We start from the raw sequence: 20,636 nt of genomic DNA, 5'->3' as shown, positions 1-20,636 counted from the left end.
ACTCCAAATGTCACGCAGGGTTGCCATGGTAACCACATAAACAACCCTGCACGCGATGAGAACAACTTTAGGAAATTGATAGAATTAGTGAAAATACGATCACACAGTTATTCGGGATGATCTTCAATTTATTATTTTATATTATGACCTCATGTACTCCATATTTATTTAGATATTATATATTTTTTTAAAATGACGGTAATGAGACCGATACCGTTGGTACTTTTGGATACCTCGGGATACCTTCTTACCGTAATACCGCCCAACCCTAGTGCTCATACTACTGAAAAAAACTGGGTAGTGTTTTATGAAGGTGTCCTAGCACTTACGACATCGTAAGTCAGTATTAAAGCAACGGGCTTATAAGGGCGTAAGTGTTAAGAGGCCTTCATAAAATGCTCGTGGCGGGGGATAGTGATCATGTCTTCTTGTAACATTTGCCATGCAGCCTAATACTTTTAATTTTACTATTTTAAAAATGCGTTTTCTTCACAGTTCACACGCTCCGTCATACAGTGAAGCAACAGACTTCACGATTTAAAAAAAAAAAAGGTCAAATAAATGTAATATTGGATGTTTTAAGGCAGGACAAGTTCATTATGCGTTTTTGACAGACACTGACATTTGTTACAAACAAGTGAGTTGATTTGATTTAATAATTGGTGACTTGCTGACCTTGTTCTCTATTTGGTTACAATTTGACAGAACTTGCAAGCTTATCTTTATGGGTATGATGAGACTAAATGCAGTTTTTAATGCTCTGTGCACACTGTCCGTTGAAATAAATAAGATTTAGACTCTGAACGACAAAGCAAGAGCATCCAAGTGTCCATTCAGTGAGTTCACGGCACGGTGCTGTAGTGGTTAGCGCTGTTGCCTCACAGCAAGAGGGTTCTGGGTTCGAGCCCGGTGGCTGGCAGGGGCCTTTCCGCGTGGAGTTTGCATGTTCTCTCCGTGTCTGCATGGGTTTTCTCCAGGTGCTCCGGTTTCCCCCACAGTTCAAAGACATGCAGTTAGGTTAACATGGGGCGGCCTTGGGCTGAGGTGCCCTTGACCCCTGACTGCTTCCCGGGCGCTGTAGTATGGCTGCCCACTGCTCTGGGTGTGTGTTCACTGCTTCAGATGGGTTAAATGCAAAGGATGAATCTCACTGCGCTTGAAGTGTGCATGTGACAAAGGTTTCTTCTTTTCTTCTTCAGTGTTTGTAAAACCAGACAAACAAAAAATCTTCAGCACAACGTTTACATGACTATGGGACCAACACTGACAATTTAGTTGTAACATTTGTGAGACACCCCAAACTGCTGCTCGTACTGTCACAGGGCAGTTTAATGCATTTGAAGGAAAGAGAAATGCGCCCTCTTCCACAGACATGAGCTGACAAACACCCGTGATTGGCTAGTGTTGCTATAATTAACGGGTGAGAGTATGCGCCTCCCATTCTGAGCGTGGCCAATTTTGTTCACGTTGACTCCGGGCCATGGATTTGAACTCCATAATTTGGAGACAAAAGAAGTGGGATGGGTGGTGGTGGTTTTTTTTTTTTTTTTAAATATATATAAAGTGCTTGCTAAATTGATACTGGAGGTAGAGTCGGCAATATTCAGACCAAACGCAAATAAAATTTGACAAATGCAAAATCATTGGGGGGGACACTGTACTTGAAAGACGGTTACTTTCACTTTGCCCAAACGTTATCTGGGTGACCTGTCAATTCATAAGGTGCAGTCTTGTGAGCCAATAGAAAGTAGGTGGGCAGGACTGTGGTCCCTTTGTTCAGTTAAAAAAGTGGAGGAGCTGGTGGTGGTGGTTGTTATTAAGTAGTGTTCATGCTGGACTTTTTCCTCTCTCTTTTCTTACTGTTTGAAAATAGTGGGGTTATGTGTGAATGTAAGCCAGAGTCAGTTATTACTTAGTTATTTGATCATGTATCAAGATGTGCATTGGATTGTCTTGGGGCAGCTGCAGCTTTCAGCCATCTTTGAGCAGTGACCCTTTTTCTCATCTCTCATTATCTCTAGCCGCTTTATCCTGTTCTACAGGGTCGCAGGCAAGCTGGAGCCTATCCCAGCTGACTACGGGCGAAAGGCGGGGTACACCCTGGACAAGTCGCCAGGTCATCGCAGGGCTGACACATAGACACAGACAACCATTCACATTCACACCTACGGTCAATTTAGAGTCACCAGTTAACCTAACCTGCATGTCTTTGGACTGTGGGGGAAACCGGAGCACCCGGAGGAAACCCACGCGGACACGGGGGTGACCCTTTTCGATTTAAAAAATAAATTGTATAACAGCCAAAACTAATTTATGTATATCAATATGGTATTAGAGCCCACAGCTGATCTGTTTCTTAAAATAGTCAGAATCGTGTTTCAGTGTCCTCTGTGCCTTTTTTTCTCTCTCGTAGGGAATGCCAGAACAGTGGGCACGATTACTGCAGACCTCCAACATCACCAAGTCAGAACAGAAGAAAAACCCTCAAGCTGTGCTAGATGTCCTCAAGTTCTACAACTCCACAGGAAACACAGGCAGGCAGAAGTACCTCAGCTTCTCTTCAGGTGAGACCTGCACCTCTATGTGGACTACGAACTTTATCATACTACTGTATGTGAAATTTGCCCTTTTTTAATTTGAATGTGTACGGTATTTTGATGTAACCAGGACCTTACTTTAAGAGCCGTGACTTTAAATCATGAGACACCCAAAGTCCATAACGGGAGGATTAGGGTTAACGGCACACTATTAAGTGAAAGAAAAGACATGAAAACCACTTATAAATCTTTTCCTGTGTCTCTTTTGAAAACACGTCTTGTTCTGTGTGTTTTCTCTGCGTATTGTATGTTTGTTTAGAGAAGGATGGATTTCCTTCTGCTGAACATTCGGTAAGTTTTGAAATGTTGACTCCAGAACCTCAAATATTGTTTTGCGCTCCGAGGGTTACGTGCTGATTCCACATTTTGTCTTCAAACACGCAGCCTGTTAAAAAGAGCATAGAACAACCGTCACCAAACGTCAAGAATCCTGATTATGACGACGATGACGATGAAGAGACGCCTCCGCCTGTTGTGGCACCGCGGCCAGAGCACACCAAGGGGGTAAGAAAAGCCAAGAAACGGTGCAATTGGATGCATCTTGATTAGATGGACTTGGGTGATGAATTGAAATCACACAGCATATCCACCAGTTTGCATTGCTTTATTGTACCATGTTCTAACCCTTATGAGGTTAATTTGCATCATTTATACGTTTTGGAAGACCAGATAAACAGCAGGCGAGGTCGAGGCTGGCCAAGAATATCATGGGTTATGAACATCAGGGAATGGACTGGCATGACTTACACAGAGGCAGTACGAAAAACACAAAACCGGAAAGAATGGCGTTTCATCACATCCCACCCCTGACCAGAGGAAGGAGCGTGAAGAAGAATACATGTTGATCATGTTATTGAGAAGATTAGTTTGTACATGTAAACATTCAGTTGTTACATGGGGTTCGGGTCATGAAATCGAAACCACCAAGTATAGTCTGTACGTGACTCTTAGAGGTACCAGTCATGAGTGTTTCATATGCCTACAATTCTTATTTTTTACCTTGCCTTTTTTTTTTTTTTTTTTTTTTTTTTTTTTAAATAGTATGTTTGAGCCACATCAGAATTGCAGTAGTTACAGTTTAATTTCAAGTTGTTGATCATCTTGGAATCAGGAGTAGTTGTTTCTGAAAATGAACAGTTAAGTCTTTTGTTAGAAACATGCATTGAATTATTTATTATACAGTCAGTGAGGGGGAAATAATAGGAAATGATTGATAGACAGTGTTATAGATTATACTTGTAACTACAGTGGTGGATGCTGCCATTTTTCTGTTGTGTTTGGTTCAAATGTGACATGCTGTCAGGGTTCATAACATTTCGAGTGACCAACTGTTAAGACTGGTAATGCCTAGATTTCAGCTAATATCCCCAATGCTATCTGTCTCTTACAGGTGAACACTCGGTCAGTTATTGATCCCATCCCTGCACCAGTTTTGCCAGATGGTGATGTTGCATCCAAAGCTGCAGACAAACAAAGACCCAAAAAGGGCAAGATGTCTGATGAGGAGATCATGGACAAATTGAGTATGACTTCATACACTTGTACACCTCACACACATTAAAAATGTTCTTTCTGAACTGCTGTACAATCCCTGATTCTTGGCTACTTATTGCATATTTTTTTAAAGTTTGTCACAAGAAAACACATTTGTCTGTGTGTTATTGCGTGCAGGAACCATAGTCAGTATCGGAGATCCTAAAAAGAAGTACACCCGATACGATAAGATTGGACAAGGGTGAGCTTTGTTCTAAGACCTTGGTGCTAAGATCATGTGCTGACTAAAGTGTGAATGAACACTTTTCGTCTTTCACAGAGCTTCAGGGACAGTGTTTACGGCCATCGATGTTGCTACTGGACAAGAGGTAATAAAAATAGTTGGTGTTGAATATTTTATGTATTCATAAAATCTATTTAAACTATTAAATAGCCACTTTCCTACAACGTTGCATGCTTTAATTAAAGAAATGGTGTGATAGTAGGGCTGTGCGATATATCGAATATACCGTATTTTCTGGACTATACGTCGCTCCGGAGTTTAAGTCGCATCAGCCAAAAAATGCATTATGAAGATGAAAAAGACATATATACGTCGCACCGGACTATAAGTCGCACTTTTTTGAAGGGCTATTCTATCCATAGAATCTGTGATTCTATCTGATAAGCGGCGCGTGGTTACTGCGCAACTGCACTGTTTATTTAATAAACGAACAGCTGAGCAGTGATAACGCGCCCTTTGCCCTGTAAGTAGCCTAGTCTGATTATTTTAAATATCTACTACTATCTTTAATACTATCACTATCGTTATTTACTAATAGCCTATATTATTATTATTATTATTATTATTATTATTATTATAACTAATATTAGTAGCCTATTACTGATGCATTAATCAGTTTGCTTTTAGAATATTTTTACCGGTAGGGCTTATTATCGCCCCATGGCTCTTTCATCTTTGTTATTAAAGCTGTAGTCATCATCGAGGAGTGTCATTCTTCATTTTTGTCGAATTTTATTTCATCAAATCAGAGGTCAAGTAGGCTATAGGTATATCATCTCCAAAGACAGGTACGGTAGTAAAAACAACCATCTAGTGAAAAAAAAAAACCAACAACAACCGCTTTTAAATCCCCTACTTAAATCCTTAAAATGAGTCATTTAACTCATGCCTTGTGTGATCTGATCTCCAGTGGTGAAATAAACCGGCTGTGATGAGTACAGTCTGTTATTTTAGAAGATAAATGTAATATATAATTTAATATATAGACTAATAAAAATTAATATTTTATAATATCACGACATATTACTGTCTGTAACTGTCACTAAAGTGTTTTCTAAGATCATAATGTCTGATATTATTATTATTATTATTATTATTATTATTATTATTATTATTATTATTTTACACACACAATAAGCGCATGTGCATAAAGTTATAGTAAACCATCCCCCGCCTTTTTTTTTTTTTTTTGAGTCGCCGGACCCACCCACCTCCTGCGTTCTGGGACCTCCCACTTCTCAAATTAAGCACTGCCTAAAATCACTACATAACTTATTTAAATAACTATTGGCCTATCATTAATAATAAAACACAGGTCAATCAAGTTTATCAAGCTGATGATTTCACTCCAAATCAGCAAATCCATTGAATTCCTCATCCTCGGTGTCGCTTCTGAACAACTCTGCCTCCAGCAGCAGATGAAGCGCCGTTTCCTCTTCTGCGTGGCTGTCGTCAGACTCAGCATCAGCTCCAGTTATTCCGCAGTGAAAAAAACAAACAAACATATATACGTCGCACCGGAGTATAAGTCGCATGGCCAGCCGAACCATGAAAAAAAGTGCGACTTATAGTCCGAAAAATACGGTACTCGATATATCGCCGAAAATTCTGTGTGCGATACATAAAATTATTATATCGTAACTATCGAGTATTTTATGGTCATTTTCCGACTTGCGTTTGTTTAAAACATTTTTCTGGTGGTTTTCTCCCTGTCCCTCAAGCAGTAATGTGAGAGGCTGCCTAAGGGTAAAGAAAACAATAATGTCACACACTCGCCAACCAATCCCGGGCGACATCTCAGTGCTGAAAGGAACTTCCGGGAAGATTTTCTAGTTTCGGTTGTGTTGCCAGATTGGGCGGTTCCAAGTGCATTTTGGCAGGTTTTGAACATATTTTGGGCTGGAAAACGTCAGCAGTATCTGGCAACACTGCCGGCGGGAAGATTTCCTAGTTCCGGTTTACAGCGCTGACTCAGTTCGTGCAATCGCTGGTGCTGCACAGGCTACCGTGTAAGCTCGGTCAATTTCAGCGACAAATTAAAAATGGAAGCGGACGAATTGGTTCCTAAAAGAACTAGTAAGGGGTCAGTCATCTGGCGTTTTTTGGATATTGCGAGGAGGACGTGGAACAGCAAATGCCAGTTTGTAAAGTGTGCAAAAAAACCTGTCATCACGAAAGGCAGCAGCACGACAAATATGTTCCATCACCTGAAAACTCACCCGGTACAGTATGAAGAGTCTCTTAAACTCCGAACTACTTGCCCACGAGCTAAACCCCCCCCACAAGCTAAACAAATGACCATAGCGGCCTCGTTCTCCAAAGCCACCCCATATGAGAAAACGAGTCAGAGATGGAGAGCTATAACGGATGCGATCACTAACGTCATTGCCGAAGACATGATCCCAATTAGTATAGTGGAAAAACCAGGCTTCCAAAAATTACTAAACACACTTGATCCCAAATATGAGTTGCCTGGTCGCAGACATTTTACAGAGAAGGCAATACCGGAATTCTACACATCTGAGAGGCAGAGCCAGAAAACATCCAGTTCGAAAGTGTGCGAAGAGAAAAATTGTTTTGCAGATCTCTCTCTTCTCTCCCTCAATCTCTCTCTCTATTGTGAATGTTCCAGTGGTTCTCAGTAGTCCGGTTAATAGCTTGGAGATCTATTTTTTAAAATAATTTAATGAATGAGCACTTTTCTTATTTAGGCTAAATGTCTTTCTCAGTGTTGAGCTTGCACTTTATTGATTTGAGCTCTGAGCAGCTCTGTCTTGTGTTGCCCCTTTGTTGCAATTTTCAAGATTGTTTTTGCAGTTTGTGCCACATCTTTGTTGAATAAAAATAGTCTTATTTCAATTCAGTTGTGATTAATCACTAACATGAAAATTTAAAATGTGTTGTTGAAAACCACCTGTAAAGTTAACCAAGAATGTTATTTAATCTGCAGGGATTGTAGTGAAAACAGTAAAGAGTAAAAGTTAGATTTCATGGGGTCCTTTTAGAGGAGATTTAAATATATCGAGATATATATCGTGAAATGGAGAAAATGTATCGGAATATTCATTTTTTCCCCATATCGCACAGCCCTATGTGATAGGCATCAAATTTCCCACTTATCCAAAATGTAGTGGGGTATGGTTGGTGCATGTTTTGCTCTGAAGCTACAGAAGTGGATCTCACCCAAACTTTAATCAGGAAATGTACAGTATATGCTGAGATTATATACAGAGCTTCACACAGACTAGCTTATGTGGTTTAGGACACAGTGGTGTAATTAATTAACATGAAATTCTGGTTCATTTTGGTATCATGGCACTCCCTAGGAACTGCATCCCAAGTGGAAAGTTGGAAGTGAGGCAGATGATATGATCATTACTGCTACATTACAAACCAACCTAGAAAAAAAATCATTTCTTTAATAACTCTGTTTTCCTGATGAGGGTCATGGTAGGGCTGTAGTCTATTCTAGTAACACTGGGCTCAAGGCAGGATGATTCACTCAGGATGCTCACTGGGCACCACACACATTCACACCCTCATTCACACTTGGGGGCAACTTACTGTAGTCAGTCTGCTGACTTGCATGATTCTGGGAGGTGTGAGTAGACCAGAGAAAGTCGATGCGAACATGGGGAGAGCATGCACAGAAACTCTATACAGATGGTACCCTTGGAGCTGTGACACGGCAACACTTCCTGCAGCTGTCCCCATGCCACTATGCCCTCCACCTACAAAAATTTTGCCATGTAGAATTTTGGGTGGCGGCACAGTGGTGTAGTGGTTAGCGCTGTCGCCTCACAGCAAGAAGGTCCGGGTTCGAGCCCCGTGGCCGGCGAGGGCCTTTTTGTGCGCGGAGTTTGCATGTTCTCCCCGTGTCCGCATGGGTTTCCTCCGGGTGCTCCGGTTTCCCCCACAGTCCAAAGACATGCAGGTTAGGTTAACTGGTGACTCTAAATTGACCGTAGGTGTGAATGTGAGTGTGAATGGTTGTCCGTGTCTATGTGTCAGCCCTGTGATGACCTGGCGACTTGTCCAGGGTGTACCCCGCCTTTCGCCCGTAGTCAGCTGGGATAGGCTCCAGCTTGCCTGCGACCCTGTAGAACAGGATAAAAGAAGAAAAGTTCAGACACCAAATTGGTCTTGGCTAATAGATTTCTAGTTGTGTAAATTATATTTTATGCCAACAATTTATTTAAGAGCAGAAGTGGATATGCATAGAAATATTGTCACTGAAGCTGACATGGTAGAGACATAACTAATGGTACCCCATCAACTTTTTAAGCATAATGTATAAAGTACAGTATTCATATTTATCGTTGCTTTTCTTAGGTGGCCATCAAGCAGATCAACCTGCAAAAACAACCCAAGAAGGAGCTAATTATAAATGAAATTCTTGTTATGAAGGAATTGAAGAACCCTAACATTGTCAACTTCTTAGACAGGTACCTTTTTACAGACACATTTAAGACCTAATATTCATTGGCAGCATGTTGTATATTTCTTTGGCGAATTGTATTTCTTTCACACTGTTATTCTGTGATGACCATGTGAACCGTGTGTGTTGAAGTTTTTTAGTAGGGGAAGAGCTCTTTGTGGTGATGGAGTACCTGGCTGGTGGCTCACTGACTGACGTAGTGACTGAGACGTGTATGGACGAAGCTCAGATTGCTGCAGTTTGCAGAGAGGTGTGGAAAATGTCCAATCTGGTAATCCAGAGATGCACAGCTCCAGTCATGTGCTGTTTGCTGGGTTTCATACAGTTTAATTCACCTGTGTGGTCTCAAGAAATGCTTGATGATTAGCTGCTTAAGTGAATGTCAGAGGTAGTGTTGGGACTACAAACAACACATTTTGTTAATGTTAAACCAACCGGGTTTCAAAATTATTCCACTTCAGTCTTTGCCAAGACTGAACCAAAATTCACACATACTAGTTCTGAGCAATTCAGGCATCATTTGTTCTGTACTGGGAGCAGGGCTAATTCAATTCCCTATCAGTACTCCGAGATTCTATTTCCATCCAGATCTACCAGTGTTGTCACTAAACCTTGAGTCTGAGTCCAGTCTCGAGTCCCCAGTGTTCAAGTCTGAATCAAGTCCAAGTCATTTCAAAGAAAATTTCAAGTCGAGTCCACTACTGGTCCGAGTCAAGTCCGAGAACAAGACTCCATCCGCACCATTTGACGGTGGCTGTTGCTGCCTTTATGTGAAAGTGTCCCTGCTACTGTGTTGGACTCGCGTTACTGCTTGACTGCCTCATTTTAGTTAATAGGCTACAGATAAAAAGCTTGTTCATCGCTCAGCAAGCCCCGCCCACTATCAACAGGGTAAATAACATGAGCGAGGGTTAACACTTGCTAGTTCATCGCTCAGCAAGCCCCGCTATCAACAGAGCAATGAGCATAGCGTGTCACTGACTTCTCTGGGTGGAGTCTTGCCAAATGATGATTGACGTTTGAGGTTGTCCCCGTTGTCTCCTCAATAGTTCTTCTACATATCGAACACATAGCAGTGCATTTTTTTTTTTTCCTCCCCCCTTACTGCATGAGAAGTCTGTATAAGCAAAGCGGACAATCCTAGGGGCTTCTCTCCAGGCATTTTAGCGCCATTAACGTTAGTTTGTTCCTGAACATGAACAGGTGAATGTGCACTCTTGCATGAAATTAGTTGCATTTTAAATTATAAGAACTAATGTAGATATTAAATTAGATTTATCAGCAATCTCAAAACCATCTTATAATAATCTCATATTTTTAGTCTGATTGAGCTGATGCACAGCTTTGTGATATTTCCTTAGAGAGAACAGTTTAGCTATTTTTGTTTCCTATATTAGGTGTCTTCACACTTCTTGAGGTCATTTTTATATACTTCTGGTAATGCTCTTAAAGGGATTTCAAAAATTTAGTCATTATGGGTTGTATTATTTATTAGAAGGAGCTTGTTATAAGAAACAAGAAAATAATGTAAAGTGAAAGACAATTTGGTTGATTAATTAAATTGTTGTAATGTTTTTTAAATATTCAAGTTTGCTGGAAATCTGTTATCCCTTGTATTTGTGTTAAAACTTGGATGTTTTGTTTTTAAATCAAGGTTGAACTGTTTGTAACCAGGCTTTATGTAATTTTTTTTTTTTTTAATCCCTTGATTTTTATTTTGCAGTGTTTACAAGCACTAGAATTCCTTCATGCCAACCAGGTCATTCATCGAGACATCAAGAGTGACAACGTTCTGTTGGGAATGGACGGCTCTGTGAAACTTAGTACGTCAAACCACACAGAAAGCCTTACTCGGAAACTCTATACACACACACGCATGCACACACACCCCCCCCCCCCCCCCCGGAAATCTCTGGCAATCACGTTAAATGGGTTTACATTCAGGTGGTGTTTACATTAGACCGTATCAGCGGATCATCAGATTAACGTTTTTAAAACGATTCGCGTGCACACAGCAACGCCAATACACGGATACGCTCGGCTCCGCAGGCATCCTGCGCTCCAAATCACTCCGCCCTGAACAGCGAGTGCCCTCTGGAGGGTGCGCACTCCGGCCCTGCGCAGCTCACAGAGCACGCAAGTGAAGCGCACGAGCAGTGATTTGGGACAAATAGCAGGAAGTGAAAGTCCGCGCCGTTTTTCAGCAGTCGCGTCACATGACCAACGTGGCATGACCAACGCCAGCGAATCAGGAAGGTGGATGTCACAGTGACGTTGTCCAATGATGATGTCAGCTAGAGCTCAGCACAGCGTATCCTCGTTCCTCAATGTTTACACAGCACCGGATCAGATACGTAATGGATTGAATACGTGGGCCCTGGCTGATTCAAGTTGTTCCGCCTGTGGAGTCGTTTCCCGGCGTTTTAATGTGAACGGACAGTGCATCCGCGACGAAAACGAGACGGATACGGTCTAATGTAAACACCACCTTACATATTTGTGATGTTAGTGATTCCAGTGCTAATTTGTTTTTCCTGCAAAAAGTTGCTGCTTTGATGACTCATGTGGACCTTTTTATTGCTAGCACAGTTACAGTGGCATTTGATAGAAAGATTTTAATGATCTCACGCAATTGATAATGATCAGGTTTCGTTAGCCAATAAAACCAAAAGAGCAAGAACTTTTTTTTTTTTTAAATTACTCAACTTTCCAGTCATATTGTGTATTAATGAGAAATTCAACATAGTGTAGACCGAAAACACAAAGTTCCAGCATGCAATGCATCTATATGAGAGTTAAGACGGAGACTCTGCTCACCTAGTTAATTATGCGAGATAGCGTTGATGATGGTATTAGTATGAAAGTTGAAATTTTAGAGGCTGATCTGTTTGAGCACTGTGTACAGATGAGGAGGTGAAGTGCCACTGCATCGCTCTCTCTAGGTAGAGATGAATCAAGGGGTAAATCCCTCCAAACCAACATGTTGATGAATGGCGCTTTAACCAAAACTCAGTTTCGTTAATAAATCAATCTTAATCTAAGCTGTAGATCACATTTATTATAAATATAATTATGCAAATCATTCAGTAGGATTTTTATTTTACATACTCTAAATTTCTATAGAATTTGCTGAAAAATTCGAATTCGTATGGAGAATATGTAAGCACTTTTCCTGTTATTAATAATCACACTTGTTTTTCCTCCCCTCCTCATTTCTTTTCTCCTGTGCGTGTTGTAGCGGATTTCGGTTTCTGTGCCCAGATCACACCAGAGCAGAGCAAGAGGAGCACAATGGTAGGCACGCCATACTGGATGGCCCCGGAGGTGGTTACCCGCAAAGCTTATGGGCCCAAAGTGGACATCTGGTCTCTTGGCATCATGGCTATTGAGATGGTGGAAGGAGAGCCCCCATACCTTAATGAGAATCCACTGAGGGTGCGTTGGTGACTTGTACCCTGTTTTACAAACCTTACACACGGGGCTTTACAGACAAAATTTAAAACGCACACATTCAGACAACCTGGGGTGGTGTAAATGCTAACCACTTAGCACGGTGGTGTAAATGGTTAGCATTTACACCATCCCAGGTTGTCTGAATGTGTGCGTTTTAAATTCTGTAAGTGGTTAGCATGGTCGCCTCACAGCAAGAAGGTTCTGGGTTCGAGCCCAGCGGCCGGCGAGGGCCTTTTTGTGTGGAGTTTGCATGTTCTCCCCGTGTCTGCGTGGGTTTCCCCCGGGTGCGCCGGTTTCCCCCACAGTCCAAAGACATGCGGTTAGGTTAATATGGGACGGCCTTGGGCTGAGGTGCCCTTGAGCGAGGCACCGAACTCCCAACTGCTCCCCAGGCGCTGTTAGCATGGCTGCGCACTGCTCTGGGGGTGTGTGTGTGTGTGTGTGTGTGTGTGTGTGTGTGTTCACTGCTTCAGATGGGTTAAATGCAGAGAGGAATTTCACAAGCATGTGATGAATAAAGTTGTTGTTCTTCTTAGTAAAGCCTGTGTTATATTCATCACCTATCCTACCTTTCTTCCTATTTGTAGGCACTTTACCTCATTGCTACGAATGGAACGCCAGAATTGCAGAGTCCAGAGAAACTGTCACCCATCTTTCGGGATTTCTTAGCTGGCTGTCTGGAAATGGACGTAGAAAAGAGGGGCAGCAGTAAAGACCTTTTACAGGTAAAGAAAAGGAGTTAGGGTTTTGAATTTCTGGAATTAATAAAATCATTTTGCTGAGCTTTATTTGCATCCGAGTCCCAGTATGCCAATGTGTACCATGTTTTCTGGACGTTGCTTTGACTAATTCACTAACTTTTTTGCTTGCACAGATTTAAAAAAAAAAAAAAAAGTACAATACTGTGCAAAAGTCTTGGGCACTGGGGGCGTCGTGGCTCGGGTGGATAAGGCGCCGTGCCGTGGATCCGGGGACCCAGGTTCGGTTCCGGCCCGAGGTCATTTCCCGATCCCTCCCCGTCTCTCTCTCCCGCTCGTTTCCTGTCTCTGCACTGTCCTGTCCAATAGAGGTGAAAAAGGCCCCCCAAAAAAATCTTTAATAAAAAAAAAAAATTCTTGGGCACGTGTAAAGAAATGCCATAGACCAAAAATGGCTTAAAAATTGAAATGCTTCAACATTAAAAAAAAAAAACTATATAAAGAGCAGTACGCCATAATAAATGAAACAAAGTCAATATTTGGTGTGAGACGACCCTTTGCTTTGAAAAAAAATGGTAGTCTCAGGTACAGTGAGTGCAGCTTTCTAAGGAAATGAGCTGTAGGTTTTACTGAACATCTTGCAGAACCAGCCACAGTTCTTCTGGACACTTTGTCACACTTGCTTCTTAATTTTGCAGCAAAATCCAGGAGCCTTCATTATGTTTTCTTTTTTAATCTGAAAAGTGCTCTCTTATGTAATATGCTGCTCGGATACAAATTTTGGGGTTTTTTTGGTAACAGTTTTGTGCTGGAAAACGAACGTTTGGAACTCAGATGCTTTTGCACTGACTCAATAATGTAGAAGTCATAAGATAGAAATCTATTAATCCATGGGGTGGCACGGTGGTGTAGTGGTTAGTACTGTCAACTCACAGCAAGAAGGTTCTGGTTCTGGGTTCAAGCCCAGCGGCTGACGACGGCCTTTCTTTGTGGAGTCTGCATGTTCTCCCCATGTCTGCATGGGTTTCCTTGGGGTGCTCCAGTTTCCCCCACAGTTCAAAGATGTGCAGTTAGGTTAACATGGGCCAGCCATGGCCTGAGGTTGGGCTGAAGTACCCTTGAGCAAAGCACCGAACTCACAACTGCTCCCCCAGGTGCTGTAGCATAGCTGCCCACTGCTCTGTGCGCGCGCGCTCGTTGCTCACTTGTGTGTGTTCACGGCTTCAGATGGGTTAAATGCAGAGGTTAAATTTCACTGTGTGCTTGAGTGTATGTGTGACAAATAAAGGCTGCTTGGCTATAACAAAGTTTGTATGGAAAAAAAGGGGTGCCTAAGACTTTTGCACAGTTCTGTAGATGTAATTCACTTCCCCTTATGAGCTGTATTAATGTATCAGACATCTTTAAACTACCTCATAAGTGCACTTCAGGCAATGCTACTGGTACAAGCTGCCTACAGATCTGTGGCAGAATTGCTTTTCACCAAATAAGCCTGTTTTCTCTTAAGCGAGTGATGCTTTACCTGAAGACAGTGCTACATTGCATGTCCAGGCGAGCTTGAATTTTCACCATTTAGATTTAATCATCTTCAATTCACACTAAATATACAGGTGCTGGTCATATAATTAGAATATCATGAAAAAGTTTATTTCAGTAATTCCATTCAAAAAGTGAAACTTGTATATTATATTCATTCATTACACACAGACTGATATATTTCAAGTGTTTTTATTTCTTTTAATTTTGATGATTATAACTGACAACTAATGAAAATCCCAAATTCAGTATCTCAGAAAATTAGAATATTGTGAAAAGGTTCAATATTGAAGACACCTGGTGCCGCACCCTAATCAGCTAATTAACTCAAAACACCTGCAAAGGCCTTTAAATGGTCTCTCAGTCTCGGTCTGTAGGCGACACAATCATGGGGAAGACTGCTGACTCGACAGTCGTCCAAAAGACGACCGTTGACACCTTGCACAAGGAGGGCAAGACACAAAAGGTCATTGCTAAAGAGGCTGGCTGTTCACAGAGCTCTGTGTCCAAGCACATTAATAGAGAGGCGAAGGGAAGGAAAAGATGTGGTAGAAAAAAGTGTATAAGCAATAGGGATAACCGCACCCTGGAGAGGATTGTGAAACAAAACCCATTCAAAAATGTGGAGGAGATTCACAAAAAGTGGACTGCAGCTGGAGTCAGTGCTTCAAGAACCACCACGCACAGACGTATGCAAGACATGGGTTTCAGCTGTCGCATTCCTGGTGTCAAGCCACTCTTGAACAAGAGACAGCGTCAGAAGCGTCTCGCCTGGGCTAAAGACAAAAAGGACTGGACTGCTGCTGAGTGGTCCAAAGTTATGTTCTCTGATGAAAGTAAATTTTGCATTTCCTTTGGAAATCAAGGTCCCAGAGTCTGGAGGAAGAGAGGAGAGGCACAGAATCCACGCTGCTTGAGGTCCAGTGTAAAGTTTCCACAGTCAGTGATGGTTTGGGGTGCCATGTCATCTGCTGGTGTTGGTCCACTGTGTTTTCTGAGGTCCAAGGTCAACGCAGCTGTCTACCAGGAAGTTTTAGAGCACTTCATGCTTCCTGCTGCTGACCAACTTTATGGAGATGCAGATTTCATTTTCCTATAGGACTTGGCACCTGCACCAGTGCCAAAGCTACCAGTACCTGGTTTAAGGACCATGGTATCCCTGTTCTTAAATGGCCAGCAAACTCGCCTGACCTTAACCCCATAGAAAATCTCTGGGGTATTGTGAAGAGGAAGATGCGATACGCCAGACCCAACAATGCAGAAGAGTTGAAGGTCACGATCAGAGCAACCTGGGCTCTCATAACACCTGAGCAGTGCCACAGACTGATCGACTCCATGCCACGCCGCATTGCTGCAGTAATTCAGGCAAAAGGAGCCCCAACTAAGTATTGAGTGCTGTACATGCTCATACTTTTCAGTTGGCCAACATTTCTAAAAATCTTTTTTTTTTTTTTGTATTGGTCTTAAGTAATATTCTAATTTTCTGAGATACTGAGTTTGGGATTTTCATTAGTTGTCAGTTATAATCATCAAAATTAAAAGAAATAAACATTTGAAATGTATCAGTCTGTGTGTAATGAATGAATGTAATATACAAGTTTCACTTTTTGAATGGAATTACTGAAATAAATCAACTTTTTCATGATTATTCTAATGTATATGACCAGCACCTGTAGTGGTGAATTACCACTATATGTAATGTGACGGTGAGCCTCTCATGTCGTACAGGCATGAAGGGGAATCCTGTGCATGGGGACATTCCAGTATTTAGTGAATGCAACCAGGTTTACACCCATATTGTAAAGGGTAGTACTACACCACTTGGACTCTTGTTCACATGTTCAAGTGCATGAGGAAAAGTACCTTGGAAAGTATTTCATTTTCAGAAGCATAAATGATATCCAATTATCAATTAACAAGCCTGTTGCAAACTGTTTTGCTTGTGTAATGATGGTAGAATTTTGCTTCGCTGTAATGTCGATATATCTCCAGTGTTGCCGAGTTGTTTCCTGAGCCAAGGTTTTGACTACAGTCTGGATCTAAATCCCTGTCGGACATGAAAAATGCACTATACGGTCAAGTTTGTGGACACCTGACCATTAAATCCGTATGTGCTTTTTGAACATCTTATTCCAGGTTTAGTTCCTCTCTGCTGTTATTATACCCTCCACTTTCCCTTCTGGAAGGCTTTCCAGTAGATTTTGGAGGGTGGCTGTGGGGACTTGGCCATTCAGCCACAACAGCATTTGTCAGACTGGTCTTATTGGACCAATGTTCAACCTCTCTTTTGTCAGTTCAGACCAAGTCAGTCAACACAGGTTCATCCCCAGTCATGATGATTCAGATCGGACCTGTCTCAGAACTTGGGAGAGATGCAGAACAGTTAAATCGTAGCTAGACATCCAACCTCTCTCACATAAAGTGAGGCTTTCTGTCTTGCACGAAATGGTGTGGCGTGGACAAAACGGCACATGCAACATGTATTTATTTATATTTTATTTTTATTTCTTTTATGTCTTGTTTAACATGCTCAAATAAATTGCAATAAAATTTGTTTGCACTTGAGTTGTTAAAGATTTAACAAAACCCAAAAATAAACTCCTTTATACTGATGGATAATATCCATACAAGGCACGTTTAAGTGTTCACTTGTTCATATTTGTACCTGTATACAGTGCACAGATTTTGTTTTAAAAGAAAAACAATGCCCTTTGGCACTGCCATCTTGCTTTTTGTAATGCAATTACAAATTTGTAATGCTACAGCATACAAAGACATCCTAGATAATTGTGTGCTTCCAACTTTGTGGCAACAGTTTGGGGAAGAAGCACACCACACACAGTTAGTTGTGATGGTCAGGTGTCCACATACTTGCCCATATAGTGCATCTGTTTCTAATAAAGTGATTAAATAACTTGATGTTCAATACCAAATCATTTTCACTTTATAAGAAGCTTTTGTTTGGCTGATTGTTTCTACTAACAGTTGACTTTTTAATAACCTTTCTCATAACTGCCAGTGTCACACTGCCTATTTTTGTCTATGATATAAACATGATACCATCACTACGTTCAGACTGCAACCTGAAACGACCCATATCCGATTTGTTGTGAAATCCGATTTTTTTTATTAGGACGTTCACATTACCAATTATATGAGACTTGTATGCGATCTCCAATATGAACGGAAAACGACCCAAAAGTGTCCCGCATGCGCAAATTGACACGGAATAAGCACATCTACGTAATACGTAAAAAAAAAAAAAAAAGCACAGTCTTCAAGTTTGCAAGTAAAGCATGGAGATGAGGCGAGACCTGGCGATGTGGTTTTTGTGGCGGCGGTGGAACTCACACAATAATCTGATTAATGTGGGCAGCAGACTGAGACCGACGGTGTCAAATTACTGGAAATTTCCAGAACAATCTTATCTTGTAATACAGGATGATTTAACATCCAGGTCCCTACCAAATCCACCATTAGCTTGATCAATTCTATAAAAGTCTATTTAAATTCTGAAAACTGTACAAACGTTGTTGTTTTCCACTAAAGAGGCGGGATTAGCCAACGCAGAATAGTGACGTTTGTCTCTTGTTGATGACGTGTAGGTCGCATGAATGCGACCTGTCCGGTCAGACTGCAGTCGCATGTGAAAATAACGGATATGCATCGGAATTAGGACCACATATCCAAGCGGCCTGGGTCGCATGTGAAAAAATCGGATCTGTGTCGTTCAGATTGTCAATAACAAATCGGATACAGGTCGCATATGGGCAAAAAAAATCGGATATGGGTCGTTTCAGGGTGCAGTCTGAACGTAGTCCAAGACTATTAAACATTTGACTTGACACTTTTTCTCCACCTTGTCCTCTAGCATCCTTTCCTGAAGCTGGCAAAGCCTCTATCCAGTCTCACGCCACTCATTCTGGCTGCCAAGGATGCCATGAAGAACAGCCGCTAGCATCCTCCCTGGATAAACCATGCTGAGAAATGCAGTGTGTTGAAAGGACTCCGACTCCTATGCCACGTCTCTTACTGCTGTGCCACCTGGCCAACTAGTATTGCCAAAACAACATTTCTACAAGCATTTCAACAGCGCTTTTTAAATTGGTCGGACTCCTTTTGGGTGCGTGGGGGATGGGTGGGGAGGGGGTTATCTTGGCGGTCTTATGTGTTACTGTAGCCTTTTTCTATACTGTTCCATACAGTATTTCATCAGTTTTTTTCCCCCCCATGTCCGTTCTCTTCTCTTGTGACTATTATGCGCAGGAGATTTATGTCCTTAAGGGGAAGAAATATTTTAAGTGTCCTTGACGTTTTGTTAGTCAATTCATTTTTATAGAAAGAGTAACGAGCTAAAAAATAACTTGTGCCCTTTTTTTTCTTATTTTCCTTAAAAATGTAGCTGAGATGAGTAAAACCAGCATTATAAGTGGGTAATTCGGTTTGGTAGTTGGTGTCCTATCCTCAAGCATGAACTGATGTAAGAATGGACCAGTTCCTGGAACTCTATAGCAACAGGTCAACATTCATGGCACAGATGGTTGTGTACTTTTAAAGAACTGGTCCACCAAGAATTTTAGACTACGTGTTTGTATAAATGAGTGGGTTTGTCTTTGTTTGTTTTTTGTAGTAACTAACATTTATTACAAGATTGCAACTGTAAAGTTATCATGTCAAATGTCAGAATGGATATTTTTACAGCTCCTGCAAAATCAACTCTGCAACTGCCTTTTTTAATGTCCTTAAAGGGCTGTCAAACAGCTCCAGGTTTCTGATCTCTGAAATTAATTGCCTGAAACTCACTTGTACTCAATCAAGTGCCGTATTTCAGCAAATACAGTCGGTTAATTGTTTGTAGATAAAGTGTGGGTTAATTGCTAAATTATCATTGTAAACCCCCAAAATGTCTCTTTGTCGTTACTTTTAGCGTAAAGAGCACAAGGTCCTACAGTAGACCTCATCATAATTTCTACTGAGCATGGATCTACTGATATAAATGCTATCCATCAGCTTACAACAGTCACAGAGCAAAGGGTTTGTGATCAAGAATATTTCCTTTCTTATGCAAGTTACTGGTCCTAAGAATGTTATTCATTTACAGATTCAACAGCTTTGTTCAATCTTAGTTGGTTCAACTAGAAAGAGCATAACTTTTATGTAACAAAACTGACATTTTCAAGGTAATGCCCCTCAGCACAAATCTGCAAGATCCTTTAAGTTGTTCATAAAATGCTTATTAAATGACAGATTAATTGAAGGGCGGCACGGTGGTGTAGTGGTTAGCGCTGTCGCCTCACAGCAAGAAGGTCCTGGGTTCGAGCCCTGGGGCCGGCGAGGGCCTTTCTGTGTGGAGTTTGCATGTTCTCCCCGTGTCCGCGTGGGTTTCCTCCGGGTGCTCCGGTTTCCCCCACAGTCCAAAGACATGCAGGTTAGGTTAACTGGTGACTCTAAATTGACCGTAGGTGTGAATGTGAGTGTGAATGGTTGTCTGTGTCTATGTGTCAGCCCTGTGATGACCTGGCGACTTGTCCAGGGTGTACCCCACCTTTCGCCCGTAGTCAGCTGGGATAGGCTCCAGCTTGCCTGTGACCCTGTAGAACAGGATAAAGCGGCTAGAGATGATATGAGATTAATTGAAAGCTAGAACTCATTAAAAAAAAAAGCCTCCCTCAGACCTGCTCCTTTTGGCCTGCCGTCAGTCTCTATTTCCTCTCTCCCTCTAATCACTTGCTGGTATTTAAAAAATAAAATAAATAATCCAGAACTCCATGCGCGAGTAACAAATCATAAAATTCTATACATTTTATTGAACAAGAAACATTGTGCTGAAAATTTTTTGTATGTCCACCTACTAATCAAGAAAATTAAGGATTTGTGGCTTCAAAAGGAAGTTGTGTGTGAACACACCATTATCACCCATTAGTTGTTTATGTTTAAAAAATATATATATTTGTCTAGCAAGGTAACATTAGCAGCAGGCTAATAAACAACCACACAAAGTCAATTTTCAATATTTAGGCTTTCCAGAAATAAGTATTGGGTAGGTATTTTAACTTAAGTAGTTATTGCAGCGTCTCCATATCTGACAGGAACTATGATAAAAGGTGTGTCCCTACTTTATAGAGTGTCTGGCACAG

General features: G+C 41.4%; 1 protein-coding gene across 4 annotated transcripts in view; it reads left to right on the top strand.

Moving 5' to 3' along the window:
- pak2b (p21 protein (Cdc42/Rac)-activated kinase 2b) overlaps positions 1–19,403 on the top strand; it is a 37,046-nt gene extending 17,643 nt beyond the window's left edge. For all 4 annotated transcript variants that reach the window (XM_060941263.1, XM_060941265.1, XM_060941264.1 and 1 more), the window contains 12 exons: positions 2,414–2,564; positions 2,857–2,888; positions 2,982–3,101; positions 3,988–4,120; positions 4,269–4,332; positions 4,411–4,459; positions 8,707–8,819; positions 8,945–9,062; positions 10,536–10,635; positions 12,051–12,247; positions 12,853–12,990; positions 18,371–19,403. In XM_060941263.1, coding sequence (XP_060797246.1) covers positions 2,414–2,564; positions 2,857–2,888; positions 2,982–3,101; positions 3,988–4,120; positions 4,269–4,332; positions 4,411–4,459; positions 8,707–8,819; positions 8,945–9,062; positions 10,536–10,635; positions 12,051–12,247; positions 12,853–12,990; positions 18,371–18,457 — 1,302 coding nt within the window. In that variant the 3' untranslated portion in view covers positions 18,458–19,403. The remainder of the gene's footprint in view (positions 1–2,413; positions 2,565–2,856; positions 2,889–2,981; positions 3,102–3,987; positions 4,121–4,268; positions 4,333–4,410; positions 4,460–8,706; positions 8,820–8,944; positions 9,063–10,535; positions 10,636–12,050; positions 12,248–12,852; positions 12,991–18,370) is intronic.
- Positions 19,404–20,636: the final 1,233 nt, after the last annotated feature.

Source organism: Neoarius graeffei, chromosome 15, assembly GCF_027579695.1.
Source record: "Neoarius graeffei isolate fNeoGra1 chromosome 15, fNeoGra1.pri, whole genome shotgun sequence".
Lineage (NCBI taxonomy): Eukaryota > Metazoa > Chordata > Actinopteri > Siluriformes > Ariidae > Neoarius > Neoarius graeffei.
Note: the sequence above shows the minus strand (reverse complement) of the source record. Positions and strands in the feature narration are given on the sequence as shown.